The sequence below is a fragment of the Triturus cristatus genome, chromosome 7, assembly GCF_964204655.1.
Source record: "Triturus cristatus chromosome 7, aTriCri1.1, whole genome shotgun sequence".
Lineage (NCBI taxonomy): Eukaryota > Metazoa > Chordata > Amphibia > Caudata > Salamandridae > Triturus > Triturus cristatus.
The window spans coordinates 1,146,475,411-1,146,489,601 of NC_140590.1; the positions used below are offsets into that span (position 1 = coordinate 1,146,475,411).

Here is a 14,191-nt window from a genome sequence, read left to right on the forward strand (position 1 = left end):
TGGGCAAGTTTTGCGGCCTGGATGCCGAGGTTACAGGGTTGTAGTCCCCGAGATGCACATTACCCACGGGTGCTCGGGGTCGTGTCCTCCCCCCGCACAGGACACATTCCTACGTTTGTGCCGTGGGCCAAGGGCCGAGCGGCGCGGTCCGGGGGTTGGGGTGGGAATCAAGTAGGGGCTCTGGTTGGAGGCCCGCGGGCCTGCCGACAAACCCACTTATGTCTAGTGGGTTAATTGTAACCAGGAGAATGGGTTTCGAACCCCAGCCAATCTCAGCCTCCAGTATGGACACGTCATGGTGCACGGGCAGACGTTGTGTATTTGGTGAGCTCGTGGCTCTACCATCCGATTAGCACAGACTGGTGTGTCTGAACTAGCAGCACAGCCCCCCCCCCTCCATTGACTACGATGGGGGTGTATACAATTTTCAACCACCGCATAAGTGCGGCTTTGTCCGGTGGTGGGGGCATGGGGAGTGGCGCAGGCTGAGGGCTTGCGGCGCAGCGTGGCGCGCCCAGGCCCCGACGAGAGTAGGTGACCAATTGGGGAGTCAACAATGCTACGGGCTCAACACCTCTGCTCCCTTTCTGCCATAGGGCAGTTGCAGCCTGTGAACTCACGGTGTGAGGGACACCCGTGTACAACCGCCAGGGAGCACTCACCTCTGGGTCCCGGTAATTTGTAGTGGAGCAGCAGTCCTTGAGACGCCCCAGGCTGTGCGCAGTCCAGCACGGATAGGACTCTTGACACAGGAGCAGCCCTGGGGACGGTGGGCGGGTGCGGGTCACCTCGCCATGGTTGGCTCCGCGAACTGAAGGGGTTTCTCGGGTCGCGAGAGGGACCAGACCGAATGCTGCCGTTTGCGTCCTCTTCGCCGCTGTGGGAGACACATGCTGTGGGGCATTCCGCCAGTTGCATGTTGGGCATTGGGCGGTCGGTCAAGTTGGTTGGCCTCTGGGCGCGTGGGGTTTCCGGTAAGGTGCTTGCGGCCCTCACCGCTAATGTTGTTTTAACATGTTTAAATGTCAGCTGTGGGGGCAGTCATGACGACTAGGGGCGTGTCTCCTCCCACACACTGTTGCTATCTTTCACCTTGGCACCGGGTTTTCTCTGCCCCTCCGACTTTTTCACGGTCATCCCGCGGGGTGACCTGGACAGCGGACAGACAGGGGTGCTGGTCTCAGGGTCTGCTTCTGGGGATTCCTGCTCGTTCCCGGCCCTGGTCTGCTCTACCTGGAGTCAGGATTGCTGTCCATCTCAAGTTGCTGCCTATTTAACCTTGCAACTAATAACCATTGACAAAGCCAACTGTCCTTACTTGTTATAGGTATGATGTTACTGGTTATAGCATATACTTGGATGCAATGAAAGAAACAGCCAAATACAAGTCGGGCGGCACACTATTTTAAGCACAAACTTTAGCTTGCTTGTTTTAAGCCACGCCCTTACCCCTCAAAGAGACCTCCTCAGTTTTAATCTCAAACGATGTGGCATACCCACCAGAGCTGCTGTCTTTGGTCGAGTTCCGGCATCGGCTCACAAACCTCAAATTCTGGGCACTTCCCTTAATCTCCCCGGGTCTACAATAATTGACGGTGCCCTTGTGTATGCAACTGGTCCTAATGTAAAGCGCTCCAGTACCTGCTGGTCGAGTTCACGCTATGCTAAACTGCAACAACTATTGCACAAAGCAAATGAGACAGAACACTGATTAAAAGAAAAAGAAGCAAAGTAAAAACATCGAGTTCAACACACCCAAGGGGGAAAAAGGACTCTTTTCAAACCCATCATGGGCCTGCCTGACATGTTCCTATTTTCAGTGTAATAATGCGACGGTTTATGATCACGGGTGACACTTTCACCAGTACAAGAGGGGCAAGCAGAATTGGTTAGCAGTCCGGGCGTCATCTTTTTTTTTTTTTTAACAACAGATTTTATTGCTTTTCGGTAGTACCAGATGGGCCAAGCCCGGCAAGAATCGTACATTTGAAGGGCATATTGTAAAAACTCAGGGTACTGAAAATGTTCACCCTTGAGGTCTGCGGAACGTCAGACCAGAAAAAAAACCACTCCCCTCCCCCAACCACGCACCATACATTCCATAAAAAACATGATATAAACACATCGAATGAGTATCCGTCTACATCTGTGTAACTCTATCACATTAAACTGGCTAGTCATTCACCACTAGCCGTTCAAGAGGGTCTCGGTTTACTGGCTGCGTTATTAAGGACAAGTCAATATCTCGGTATTTGGCCCACCTGGCCCAGATCTTCCCATGCTTCTGTGGACAGCCCCTTGCCTGAAACACTGCAATCTCCGCAGACATGCACCTATACATGGCCTTTTTCCAATTTGCTATACAGGGTGGGGACATAGCCTTCCGGTGCTGTGCAATATCTTGCTTTGTCAGTGTGAGGCTCAAGAACAGAAGGTGTCTTTTATATCTGTTCCCCCCAATGTCTTCTCTGCTGTGTAGGAGTGTCAATCTAGGGTCTGCTGGAATGTCCCATGCCAATACCCGCCCCATGCAAGACAAAACGCCTGACCAGAAGTGTTGCAGTGCCCCGCAACTCCACACCGTATGGAGAAACGACCCCTCGTCCTAGTTACAGCGGAGACAAGAGGGGGACTGAATAGCCCCTATCTTCCAGAGGCGGAGGTGTGTGTAATATATTCTGTGGAGATATTTAAATTGGATCAGCCTGTATCTCATGGAAACTGCGGAGTACCTAGGGCTAGCCAGCGCCTCGGCCCAATCGTCTTCCGTCAGGGTGGGCAAGTCCGCCTCCCACTCCACTCGGGTCAGATGTATAGTGGTTTTTGAGTGTGTAGTGAGGGTTTGATAAATTTGCTGGATTTTGTGGGCCCCCAGATCCCCCATCAACAACCGACCATCTAACGGGTGAAACTTGGGTAACGACGTGAGATGCCTTATCAGGCGGGGACAAAGCATGATGGAGCTGTAGGTACCTATGGGACTGTGATTTGTGGAGGTCGAAATCCTCCTGCAACCTCTGGAAGGACTTAAGCGTGGACCACAGCATAATATCTCCGAGAGTGGAGATCCCAATATCATCTCACCTATGAAACCCCACTCGTGTCGAGACAGGCCGGAGGTGTGATCCCTGCCAGAGGGGAGTAGCACTGATCAGCATACCCCACCAACTCATAGACCGGACCGCCCGCCTCCATATCTGAATAGTTGTCTGGCAGGGTGTCATCTGTTTTGTTTATTAAAATGGTTCCGCCCAGGATTTAGACAGGGCTTCCGGTGAAGGGGCGGCTATCCGGAATTGACTTTTGATTAGCTAGTTGCTGGCAGTGTGGTGCTTTTAGAATAGTTTGCTTGTCTTTGCTCCACTTTACCCACTGGGAGCCTAGTTATGACGGTTAGCATGCCGCAGCTCGCCCTGGAAAGGGTATTTGGGCATCCTCTGGGGCTTCTAAGCGTGGTGGACCAATTTAACAGGTGAGGCCCGGGACACATCCTGGCTCAGTGCTGACCCATTGCATCCATCATTAGGAAACAAGGGAGACAAGCCGGCAAAACAACACGGCAAACTAGCCAGTGTTTGGATTATCAGATAAGACTGGCAGAGCAAGGGGAGACAATTTCACGGCCGTGTGTAAGAGGAAGTGAGACTAGAAGGCGCCGTCTAGGTGGAGACAGTGCATATGATTGCAAGGGTAATGTTTTGCAGGGTAGGGCTGGCAAGCGCATATGAAACAGATGCACCCATTCTCAGCAGACCAATCTCGGGTAAAGAAAGTTTTCACTCCTGTTCGGCACGCAAATTAACTCTTCGTGTGGGCTGGGGTTTGGTAGAGGTTAGGACCAAGGGGTTTCCTTTGCTGAGGTAATGGGATACGTATTTACTTTAGGCAACTTGCAACCATTGACTAGGTCGAGGGCCCCAGTCTCCTGTAGGTGTGAAATTATGGGTGGACCAGATATATGGATACAATGACGGAAAAAGGTGAACTAGGCAGCACGCTATGCTAAGCATAAATTTCAGCACAATAATTTATTCCAATGACCAAGACAGAGCAGGTGATCTGGTCAGAATCAATAGGCCATAGGATGGCACGCCTGGATAATTTTAAACCTGCAGGTGGCACATTGGAATAGGTGCATGCTATTTATGCCATCCAACAATGCTGTATCTGGTATTTCATCCACTCCTCGCTATCCTCGTGAGTGGCAAGCTAATAGTGAGCTAGAATAGAGATGGCTGGCTTTCTTTTGTGGAATATCATAGTAATACTCTAAAGCAGCATTGCCTAGTTGAATTTGGTAGTTAGGCTCGGTTATTTATGACATACGGAGATCCTCGCACACGGATAGGCACGGGTTGGTGCTGGGCGCGTTGAGAGTATTGTTTTGGTGGAGGCCGTGTTGGTTTGTTAGGTGCGAGAGGTTCAATTCACAGCACTGGTGATACTACAATGGCATCCGTCGTCTGATAGGAAGTCATCCTTTTGAGGCATTCTCATTCATCAAAGGAGTTATGCGTGTTGGCAAGTTATTTTGACCAAGCACTCGATGTGACACGAGGGCAGCATTACGCTGCGGCTGGTGCACAGGCATTGTGTTTACCCCAGGGGGCAGCAAGCAAAGGCAATGCTCTCTTCAATTCTGGCACCTGAACAGGGACGACTTGACTGTTGGGTGACTTGTGCAGGCAAAGACTCATTACAGCTCTTGCACAGCCCCATCATTTTAGAATTGATAGCAGCGCCTTAGGTATATCTGGGCATAAGAGGAAGGCCAGACAAGAACCCAGAGGATACAGAGCATGTACACTCTATTCTGAGCATAGGAGATGTAGGCTAAATAACGTTAGTAGCAGCCAGCGGACATGTGCATCACCACATCAAGAAAGCATACATGTCTTTAAGTGTTACGTAGGACCATTACAGTGCAGGAAGGAATAATTTCACTATGCGAACTTGCCAGTGCAGATGATTATTATTATTATTCAGGAACGATTGTGCACTGCACCTTAATGCTATTTTGTCACGGCTCTGTATGTATGTCCTCTAACCCCCGCAGGCTCTCCGTGCACACCTGGGGGCATGGGGCTTGATCCTGTCCATAGTAAGCATCAGGGCCGTGTGATGCCGACAGTTTTGTCATTTCACAAAGCTTCAGGACAAAGCCATTCTATATGTCCCCCTCCAGTCTCAGCAGGGTTGACCGCATAGAGCAGGGGGCAACAGATTGCATCAGAAGCTGGGCAGGCACATATCATGTGGGGACAGTCACCAACGGATAAATGGTCTTTGGGCTGGCGAGTAGGTAGTGATATGTGGCTCCCTGCTGAGCCTCATTGTGGAGGGAGGAGGATCACATGGGGAGGGAAGAAGCCGGTTAGCTGTCGCCCAGCCAAGTAGGTCCACCCAGTCCCTCAGTTTCCCGAGGTCGACAGTGTTAATATCACCTAGTCAGTAACAGCCACCTGCCATCAAAAACCAAGATACCTTCGGGGTGGGGCACGCAAATACAGGTTTGGGTTGGCACAACTAGGGTCTACCTCAATGCTTGTGGATGGGATGAACTAACATAGCTCATAATAGACAAAAGAAGGGAAAGCTTTACACAGTGGATACCCGGTCCACATGTAGTGCAAGGTGCCCGTAGGTGCGGGGTACACTGGGAATAGGACGCTTGCGGACAAAGTGTAGCCAAGCCTCCTGCATGTTCCTCTCCTGCATCCCAGCATTACTTCCAATCTGAGTGCTGGATAATCCACACCAGGGTGGGTGCGCCGGGTGGCTACACATCGTCCGGCTTCTATCCGTAGTTAGACTGGGATGGGACTCTGTCAGCTGAGCAGGAGCTCTTATTCCTGGGTTCTGCGGGATGAGCAACTACAGCATCCACTGCGTGGCCTGGGTTCTACCTCCCGGTCACGGTTCCCCCGTGGGGTTTCTCTCAGCCTGGCACCTCCCTCTACAGCTCAAACATGCCCACAGGTTCAACCACCCAGTTCTTAGGAAAATGCCACTGGCGCTGGGAGTGCAACAGCACAAAGAGCAAGGACTACAAGTTATTGGACTTTGAGCATTCACATATGTAGAAGGAGCAGGTAAACTGCTTGATTGTTTCCTCAACTCCAGTAGTTTTCCACACACAGGCCTGCATTCTGGGATATGTCAGCAGGAGTCTGGCCATGGGCTACTCACGTGAGGGTGGGGACCTGGGCCAGCAAATTAGGACGACTTGCTCGGCATGCTCCCTGCAGTCGTTTTCTCTCACCAGTGTGATGCAGGGGACAGGTTGCAAGCATGCGCTGAGGGATGGGTCCTTAGACATCATCCATATGTTAACCTGGTTAGTTTCAGGCTAAGGAGCGACTGCATGACCCCCGGGTGCCGGGGAAGGTTTTGGGGTGGCAGGCTTTCCCGAAGCATGCACAGGTTGTTCTTTCCACATAGTGGGGGCAGGTTAGCAGGTCTCATCTTGTTGGGGTTTGAGGTGTCGCTCGGGTCATTAGACCGAGTATGAAAAGCTCTATGCAGTCAGCTGGGGCGTGAGTTTGCCATTCCCAAAATGGTGCTGTTACCCCAATAGTGTTGGAATAGAGGGTCATAATCACAAAGACGGACAAGTATCAGAGCAAATTTTGCTTTTATATTGAAGAGGGTACAGGTACAATGCCCATAGGTTTACTCCATGTCCTCAGATCCAAAAGCTGCATGATACAGGTTGCTTCAGTTAAACTAAATATCCTTGGGAGCGGTCAGCTAACAAGGGGACTACTGTCCCAATTTTGGCCTAGGAATGCAGGCTGGGGTGGTAAGGAGAAGGGCACATTCTGACCAGACTTGGCTGAAGGGTATTCTGGTTACACCAAGCTGGGAGATAGATGGGTCTGGTCGCCGCTTACCTGGCCCTTCGGGAGAGGGGTACTCTCTGGTTCAGCTGACAGCACGCCCCTTACCAATTTAGGGTTCAACGGGTATGGATAGCATGATTAAATGTCAGGTTATGCGGGTCCTGGCAGGCAACCTTGCAATCACTCTTTTGCAGGGGCAGCAAGCCCAGCGTTCTGGGCAGGCTTGTCAGCAGAGCACACCTTGCAGGTGGGACGATGGGAATCCCAATGTGTTAAAAGGCACATCCATCCGCAGCCACGCAGGGGAGTGGTCGGAAGACAGGTTAAGTGTTTTATGTACAGGCGAATGGTGAGTATACCATAGGCACCCCTGTGAGGCATCTGAGGTTTGTTGGGGTGCAGTGTTATTAGGCAAATTATGTGCAAGCTGGATCAGTTATATAAAATGGTGTGCAGTGCTCAACAAAGGATGTTTAGCCACCTAGCATTTCTTTAATTTGCCAGTACCAATGGTCTGGGGGGAAAGGCCTTCTGGGCGTTCTGTGAGTGGCGCGACGGGCAGAATTCAAGAAATGGAGGCATGGGCTTTCCACCACTGAGTTAATTTGGTTGGGGGGCCCAGCCAGGCGCTGGCACAGTTTGCAGAAGAAGCTGCGGCACATTACAGAGATAATTGGGTTGGGGGTCCCAGGCATGCGCTGGATCAGCTTGCTGTAGAAGCGGCGGCACAGACTAATGGGGGTGTCTCCCCTCCCAACATTTGGCCATACACCTGGGAGGCAATGATTTGTCTTTCCTGGGTAGGAGGGCACGACTGCCAGAAATGAAACCCTCCTGGTGTAAGTTAAGCAACCAATTGTGGGCATGTGTGTTATGATGGCCAGAGATAACCCCACTGTTAGTGTGGCGAGGGACCGGTCAGGGGTTGCCGCGGAAACCTCTTGCAGGAGAGTTAACAGTGCCAGGCGCAGAGTCACTGAACAATGGGGGTCTGGTTGATCAGGCATGGCCAGCTGCATGCCAAAGTCCACAGGGAGTTTTGAAGAGGTGGGGGTGCACTTGTCCAGAGTGGGCATGGACGTGTTTTGCTGGACCTGGGAGAGGCCGTAAAAATCAGCAGGATGTAGGTAAAGATGCCTACCTCAGTGGGGGGCCCTGGTTGTGACGGTGGCCACACCTGGAGCTGTGGCGGAGTTACAGGGCAATCCAGAGGCTGTAAGGTACAGAGGAGTACCCTCTGCAGGAGCACAACAAGGGTGCAAAGGCCAAATATCCCCAGGGAGGTCCTCGCATGGTACCCTGGAGGAGCGACAGTGCCCCGTTAGTCCTATGGGCGGCTGTGGACCTGAGCAACCGGGGGTTGCCTGGAACGCTCCGTCCCTTCGAGGACGTGAGTAAGGTGGTGAACTGGCGGTCCACCGGTGGGAAGGGTTAGCCTCTCCTCCAAAATTGGTAGCACCGATTGGCAAAGGCCACGGTGTAATTTGGCTCATCAGGCGGGCAGGCGCCGGAGGGGTTGCCTGCGCTTGGATCGCCCGTAAGATAACCCACCATGTTGGCATATTTGTTATGCAAATAAACCTGCAGCAATTTTTTCCACAAACAAAGTGTTGTGTGTTTTATTTCCAAATAATATTGCTGTATATTGCTGTATGTGGGATGGGGAGTGTTGCTGATATTGGCACTATGACCGCGCACCGCACACCTGCCCTTGGTTTTCAATCCATTTCCTAAGATGGAGCCCACACACCAGCTCACCTGATGTTCTCTGTGCTCTGGCTAGATGTTCCTCGTCTGCTCTCGAGCCTCCGGGAAAAGGAATCCTGAAACATAAATTATGTTTTAGCAAGATACGCAGGATGATGCACTACTCCTGTGTCAAACCTGGCCTCTCCCTCCTCTCTAGTCACTCATAGAGTTGGGAAGGCCGCTGAAGGTTCGAGCTGAGCTCGAGCCAGAGGCCTGGCTCTGTTTCAGCTCGAGGTTCTCTTCGACCCACGAGCCCAAAATGAGCTGAGATAGTGTTAAAAGGAATAAATGAGCGCAGGCATGGTCTTGTATTAATGATTGGTGATTTATTCTTCAGATCCAAATCACATGTTACAGGTTATCAGGAGATGTTCTGTTCCTTCTTAATGCCCCACCAGGAGCAGCGTCCTCCCTGCTCAGCCCCTTCTCACCAACTGATCCCACTAGAATCCAAACCACCCTCAACATTCTATCATACCTCATCAAAGGCTGAGCAGGCAGGCAGAGAACCAGAGTAGGGAGAGTGTATAGATAATAAGCACATTACAACACATCTCCCCCCTTATAATATTTGAAAACAATCAACATGTGTTATGATGATACACCACTCACTGAGCATATCTCCAACTGATCCCACTAGAATCCAAACCACCCTCAACATTCTATCATACCTCATCAAAGGCTGAGCAGGCAGGCAGAGAACCAGAGTAGGGAGAGTGTATAGATAATAAGCACATTACAACACATTTCATGCGGTTTCTGCTGACACCCGGGCTGCATTCTCATGCACTAGGAATTAAAGAGACATATTAACCTTTGATGTAAAGCATGAAAGAGAGAGAGAGAGAGTGAGAGAGAGGGGGGTGAGAGAGGGGGGGTGAGAGAGGGGGGGACATAGAGAGGGAGTGAGAGAGAGGGGGGAGTGTGAGAGAGAGAGGGAGAGACAGTGAGAGAGTGAGAGCGAGAGAGAGAGAGAGAGTGAGAGATAGAGAGGGGGGAGTGTGAGAGAGAGAGGGAGAGACAGTGAGAGAGACAGTGAGAGAGAGAGGGGGACAGAGCGAGAGAGAGGGAAAGAGAGAGAGAGAGAGAGAGAGAGAGAGAGAGAGAGAGAGAGAGAGGTGGCCAAATCCTGATATTGTTGAGAAATATTGTATTTCACTGTGGCTGCTGGGCATCTTGAAATACGTGAGGCCACGATATGTGCAGTGCTAGAATATCTAGTGTTTGATTTCATTGACTATAAAGTCGGTCCATGAGTCATAGGGCTCGAGGCCAGAGATAGGGTGCACATGACCACTGCCTTGCCTCTCAGTTAACTAATGGCAGGGCTGGGGCAGGAAGGTTTCAGAGTTAATGTTTGAAATCTGCTTTCATAAATGCCTCTGGATGTAGTGCAATAATCTGATGTACTAAAGTGACAGGTTTGCGCATGTCATAGAAATACACTTTATTTAATTTTGAACAGACTTTATCATATATTTACATGACGTGGTTGCATGATCTACAAAAAAAAAGGCTCCAGTCCCTCCCTGCCCTGGCATGTGTCTGCCTACATAGCTTTTAATCAGATTCTAGGCATGAGATTGACTTTGGGACCGACCTTGGTTTTATCAAACATCAATAAACTTGTTTGAGTAAGACCTATACGTGTGATTGGGCGAAAAGACAAGTCTCTTCATGCTTACTGCACTGGCTTGAGGGTAGCTGAGATATATGGGCCTGTTCTGTACTTTCTTTGGCATCTATGCGTGATTTATTTTTCAGGGCCTCATCTTTAAGTCCAAGGGTCTAAAACATCCCTAGGATTAAAGTACTAGGTCACACACTGTGGGCCAGTGCTAAATTGCAATAACATTCTCAAAATTTGGGAAAAATTGAAAATGTTGCTTTACACAATTTTGAGTCAATTTTTTGCCTGCGTGAGACTAGTTTGAGCAGAGGATGTCTCACCAAGAGACATCTCTGCCCATATCTCGTGTGACTTATACCTTGCATAAAACTGTCACCAGCAAATCACATTTCAAGGCAATCCTAATATATATTGAAGTGTCACGAGGGCAAAATTCAGCGATTTCACACACTCCTGAAATTATTAAACTCATCTCCCTGGCAATATCCTCCCTCCCCTCTGGAAAATGCCCTATCTGGTCTTCCCATTTAGCGCCAGACAGTTCGCTCCTTGCCATATTTCCTCTGGGCCCCCTCTTACACCCATTTCATCCAGGTTCTCTCCCCTTCCTCCCTTCAGGTCCCCTCACATGCTGCTTTCTTTTTCTGTAGCTCCTTACCAGATGAAAGACCCCCCCCCCCCCCCCGCACCACCTCCCATAATCCAATGTTGCCCTTTATCTTACCAGGTAAATCGCACTTGGCCACTGAGCTGATGACAGGGTGAGCTCGAAGATCTCTTCTCTACGAGAAAGGAGAGAAACGAAAGTGGAGTAAGGTACTTCCGCCCGGCACAGAAACGCGAACTACAGCGCTCTAAGCGCTGCCTCCTACACACAGCAGTCGCTGAGGCACTTGCGTGACTCCCTGCTGCCCTCTCACGCATTTTGAGTGATGTTGAGTTTATACTCACTCGCACTGTAGCGGGCAGTGGCACCTCAGCAGGTCGTGAGACAGTTTGTACTCATATAGAGACACACAGTGATCTGAGGAGAGACAGTAAACACTCAGATGGGAGTCAATACTGATGAGGCAGGCGAGCGGATAGAACACAAAAAGAGGCGAGGGACAGACAAAGGTACTTACAACATGACATCTAGCGGTACAAAAAGGACCTAAATAAATGTATAACTGCAGGCTCAGAGTAAGAAAGTGGGGAGGGAGAGGTTGGAGGAGGGGCACCAACAAACATTGCTGCACCGGGCACCACCAGCGCAAAAGCCGGCCCTACACCCACTCGCCCTGTCAAGCCGGCCCATCGGGCACTGCCATACAGACCAACAGGCTACTCCAACACCTAATACTGTTTCTTTTCCTTAAATGTTTGCGTGGTACTTCTTCTGAACAGTTGTCACTTACCACGCTTCCACGGTGCCCATTAAGCGCCCGGGCTTGGAGCCTCTCTGAAATCGAAGAAATTGATAAGGCATCTAAACCTGGGGGTGTCCGAGGGCTGAACGCGTCAAGTCTGAACTGTGCAAAAATGAGTGCGTGAGGGTAAGTTACCAAAATAGTGCACTAGTTTTAATCGAAAGCCAGAGTGAATTTATCCTCTTGTCCTGGTGGAGCTCTAAGCTGAGTGACCTGCCAGATGCTGCCCCTGTCACTTACCTAAGGATTAAACATCTCTCCTCCATTTCCAATGAGGAGAAATTGAAATCCGCTCGTTGGGCCAGATGTATCAAGCAATTCGCTATTTTGGAATTGCAAAATGCAATGTATGTAGGAATCACAAAATATTTTGCGATTCCTTACCATTCCCTAATAGCGAATCGCAAATTGTGATTCGCTATTAGGGAATGCATTCCCATTCATTCCTATGGGCATTCATTCGCAATTTGTGATTACCAAATTGGTAATCGCAATTTGCAAATGCAAATCCAAGGGTACTAGGGGGTCTAAGGCCCCCCTGATGCACCCCCAAAAAAGGTAAGTGTGCACATATGGCGCACACACATGTGTGTGTGCCACATGGCACTTTGAAAAATGCACTTGTGTGCATTTTTCAAAGGATTCGCAAATTACCATAAACTTGAAGTTGATGGTAATTTGCGATTCTTAAAGGCAAAGTCGCATTTAGCGAATACTGCATACATTGCATTTAAAGAATCACAAATTGCTATTCATGAAATGCATTCGCAATTTAGATAATCGCAAAAAATCGCGATTACCTATATTGCGAATGCAAAAAGTTACATACATAGCAAAAGGCCTTTTTGCGTTCACACACTGGACAATTCTGCGAATCGGCCCGTTTGCGAACACAGAAAACCTTGATACATCTGGCCCTTTCAGTCTTAGAGGTTGTCTCAAGGTTGTTGCTGACCTGTGACGTGTGGTGATGTCAGGCTGGGCATACTTCTTTTGCTATATCACAAGAAGAGGGGGGGACCGGGAGCGTAGTTAGAAAATAGGTCCAGTACCCGTGCTCCCTCAGAATAACTAGTATATTACGAGAGGGTAACTGTTCCTGAGGAATTATGGTTGTGTTTGTTCTCTCAATGTGGTGTGGGGAATTTCTCCTTTTGTATATAGTGCCCTCACACACCCTTTCGGGTGTCTTGCTTCATCATAGGGCGTTGCTCCTCGTGGGGGTGGCGCTGCAGTCCCCCACGGGCCCCGCAAGAGGGCTCTTTGGCGGAGATCTTTTGATTGGAGACGCCGCAGTTGTGCATGGGTGTGTGTGGGCCTAATGGAAAACAAGTGGGTGGTGCGGTTAAAAATTGCTGGGTAGAGTTTCAGACCTTTATTCACTGCTCTACCTGGCAAATGATTAAAAATGGTAATCCTGGAGCTACTCTTAATGAAAAAATAATAAAAGAGGGCAGATCCTGGAAAGTAACTGCTGCTCTCAGGAATGTGAGTGGGGAGCCTACTGGTGAATGGTCAACATGTTTCGCGCTTACGAATGGGTCCTTAAGGGATCCCAAATGCGCTTCGTCAGGACCTAAAAAAATGATTTAAATAGTGAGTGAAAGTGTTTGTGAGTGAAATAGAATAACAGGTTTCAGTGAGGTGTGGTACTGTAGACCTGTTGTACCTCAATATTAAGGATAGTCCAGCGTCTTTGCCGTTCCAGCGGTAGATGGAGAGGGGGTAGGTTACCACGTCCCGGGCGAAGGAGCACGATTTCTCCTTAGTGCCAACTCCACTACGCTGATGGGGCCCTAATCCCTACAACTTGAGGGTTGGGTTGAGGTTTCCAGAAAAGACAGGTAAACCTCTCAGCGCAAAGACGCTGGACTATCCTTAATATTGAGGTACAACAGGTCTACAGTACCACACCTCACTGAAACCTGTTATTCTATTTCACTCACAAACACTTTCACTCACTATTTAAATCATTTTTTTAGGTCCTGACGAAGCGCATTTGGGATCCCTTAAGGACCCATTCGTAAGCGCGAAACATGTTGACCATTCACCAGTAGGCTCCCCACTCACATTCCTGAGAGCAGCAGTTACTTTCCAGGATCTGCCCTCTTTTATTATTTTTTCATTAAGAGTAGCTCCAGGATCACCATTTTTAATCATTTGCCAGGTAGAGCAGTGAATAAAGGTCTGAAACTCTACCCAGCAATTTTTAACCGCACCACCCACTTGTTTTCCATTAGGCCCACACACACCCATGCACAACTGCGGCGTCTCCAATCAAAAGATCTCCGCCAAAGAGCCCTCTTGCGGGGCCCGTGGGGGACTGCAGCGCCACCCCCACGAGGAGCAACGCCCTATGATGAAGCAAGACACCCGAAAGGGTGTGTGAGGGCACTATATACAAAAGGAGAAATTCCCCACACCACATTGAGAGAACAAACACAACCATAATTCCTCAGGAACAGTTACCCTCTCGTAATATACATACTTCTTTTGCCCCAGGTCCCTTGTAACCTCAAGGCCTTCACAGCAGACCATCGAGGCTATTTAATATCTTTCTG

The 14,191-nt window shown here is 49.7% G+C and overlaps 1 protein-coding gene across 1 annotated transcript in view; it reads right to left on the bottom strand.

The window, feature by feature from the left end:
• Nucleotides 1-14,191, bottom strand: part of LOC146811277 (epithelial sodium channel subunit beta-2-like) — a 254,912-nt gene that overhangs the window by 41,986 nt on the left and 198,735 nt on the right. Inside the window, exons 6-8 of the mRNA XM_085614502.1 lie at nt 11,173-11,245; nt 10,946-11,003; nt 8,601-8,665 (exon numbers count right to left, since the gene is read on the bottom strand). Coding sequence (XP_085470628.1) covers nt 8,601-8,665; nt 10,946-11,003; nt 11,173-11,245 — 196 coding nt within the window. The remainder of the gene's footprint in view (nt 1-8,600; nt 8,666-10,945; nt 11,004-11,172; nt 11,246-14,191) is intronic.